Source organism: Rhincodon typus, chromosome 36 (genome assembly GCF_021869965.1).
Source record: "Rhincodon typus isolate 14 chromosome 36, sRhiTyp1.1, whole genome shotgun sequence".
NCBI lineage: Eukaryota > Metazoa > Chordata > Chondrichthyes > Orectolobiformes > Rhincodontidae > Rhincodon > Rhincodon typus.
In genome coordinates, this window is record NC_063367.1 from 3163513 (window position 1) to 3165898 (window position 2386).

The 2386-nt window shown below is 43.5% G+C and overlaps 1 protein-coding gene across 1 annotated transcript in view; it reads right to left on the reverse strand.

Moving 5' to 3' along the window:
* LOC109912825 (deoxyuridine 5'-triphosphate nucleotidohydrolase, mitochondrial) overlaps positions 1–861 on the reverse strand; it is a 27609-nt gene extending 26748 nt beyond the window's left edge. The window contains exon 1 of the mRNA XM_020512266.2: positions 663–861. Within this exon, the coding sequence (XP_020367855.2) occupies positions 663–774 (112 nt within the window). The 5' untranslated portion in view covers positions 775–861. The remainder of the gene's footprint in view (positions 1–662) is intronic.
* Positions 862–2386: the final 1525 nt, after the last annotated feature.

Below are 2386 nucleotides of genomic sequence, written 5' to 3' on the forward strand. Positions count from 1 at the left end.
CTATCTCTGTCTCCTCTCCACCTATCTTCTTCTCTATCCATCTTCTATCCGCCTCCCCCTCTCTCCCTATTTATTTCAGAACCCTCTTCCCCTCCCCCATTTCTGAAGAAGGGTCTAGGCCCGAAACGTCAGGTTTCCTGCTCGGCCTGCTATGTTCATCCAGCTCTACACTGTGTTATCTCAGATTCTCCAGCATCTGCAGTTCCTACTATCTCTGACCTACATCAGATTTTCTGTCAGTGTCTGTAGAAATGGCCAGCTTGGAGCTAAGGGCCAAGAGCAGAAAACCTGAAAATAGACATCCTTGTCGATTGTAACAAAGACAATAACATAAAATCTTCTGGTTATAGAATACATGTCAGAATCCACCAGACTGCATAAACTACTGAAATGAAACAATTTGAAATGATGAGAAATCTGCCACAATTAGACTCTATCATTATTACGAAATTGCAAACTTATGTAATATTTCCAGTATCAATCTCACAGCAAGGGAGCGCTGGTTATTTTGTAACAAAACCTGGATCTTTCTGGTTTCCTTTTGTTACAGTCCCCGCTCCAATTCCCCCCTCCCCACCTCCTTTCCCCGGCGCACACCCTCCCGGTTGTTCCGCTCCGCTCTGTTCCCGGGCCCGGAGCTGGAATACGGCCACAGAATCTACCTTTTTCCGAGCAGCTGTCAGGCCGCTTCATTGATGAGCTGCAGAACGCCTGCGCTGCCAGAAAATGAGCCGAGAAGTAGCGGCAAGAGCGGAGCCTGGAGGCCAGAGCCATCTCTCCAGCTCAGAGCCCGTAGCCATATGGGGCTGTAACTTTTTACAGTGAGGGGCCGGCCCGGACGCCGGGACTTGTAACCCTTTACAGGGAGGGCGGAGCCGACCTGGTCCAGGGGCTGGAACTGAGACTCTGGCTCTCCGCAGCTTTCGGTGAAATTGGGTCTGCTAGTAAATTTCTCTTTCATTTTGTTATTTTTGACTTAGGGATCTCGTTTTTCTTAAATTGCAAAACATGATTGCATTATTGTGGATTTAGCAAACAGTTTTACCAAATTGAGTATATTAGTTGAATATGTCACTTATTGTTTATATTGAGTATTTCTGGCCCCCTCCAATTCTACTTGATTTAACCCTCACCCTTCCCCCTCACTTTTTTCACGTAAACATTGCAGTTATAGGGATTTGCTTGTTACTGGCTGTTTTCCCGGTGGTGGAAGTGTTGAATTAAGTCTTTTGCACATGGTGTCGTCATTGAGATCCTGCGTTTAACGCACACAGAACACGGGGTTGTGTTGTTGGGGGAAGAAGAAGCACTGTGCAGCAGTGAGATAACAAGGTGTAGAGCTGGATGAACACAGCAGGCCCAGCAGCATCAGAGGAGCAGGAAAGCTGACGTTTCGGGCCTAGGCCCTCCTACTATCACTGTGCAGCAGTAGTGTGGGGATTCAAAAATATTTTTAAAAAATGAGTATTACTGATCAAATTAAAAACCATTACTGAGTCAATGCCATCCAGCAAGTTACTGTGCTTGGTGTACACAAGAGACTAGTAATTTCCCAGATACCTGTATGTTTGGCTGTTGAGTTGGCAAAAAGGCAGACTCTGTCTCCTCTGAGCCAAACCCTGCAACTTTCTGCATGTTATTTTAAGGGCTAATATGCTAATTGTTAGTTAATGTTTAAAAGTCCCTGATCAGTGGCAGTTCTATGTGATATTCATCCCATTTCCCATTCTGACATAAGATGGAAAATACCACAACAGAGAAATGGTTACGCCTATTTGATCAAATTTATTTACAAGTTTGAAATAAACTCGACAAACTATTAACAAGATATGAAAACAGCAAAATGTTTAAAAGCAAAAGCACATTAAAATCACTCATAAGGAGTTAATATTTTCTTTTCCTAAAACATTTTCTCAAGATGTAAACAAGATGACACCTATTGCTGAAAGATAGTTTGCCTGGAGAAAGTGGTGTCAATCTACCATCTTGGTCACATGATGTTGGAGCATTCATTCATGAGAATGTTCCAGAATAATGACTCGGTAATGATGAATGAACTGCAATATAAATCAAGAAAGCATTTATATTTATACAGTTCATTTCAAGGCCTCAGGAGATTTCAGATCATTTTACAGCAATGAAGTACTTTTATAGAGTAAAAGGTAAAGTCGCCATGGTCTCACTCTAATCTCATTCAGAGAGAGAGATGGCTGGTTTGCTTGTTCCTCCAGCTCCACACTGAGGTGACTAATAGTAGTTTAACCTGAGGGTCACTATCCCTCAGGCAAGGGGGGACATTGAGAAGGAGAGTCACGCCCACACCGTTTGCATCAGTCATTGTCACAACCGGCCATCCAGCTTACTGAGCTAACTGCCTCATTTTGAA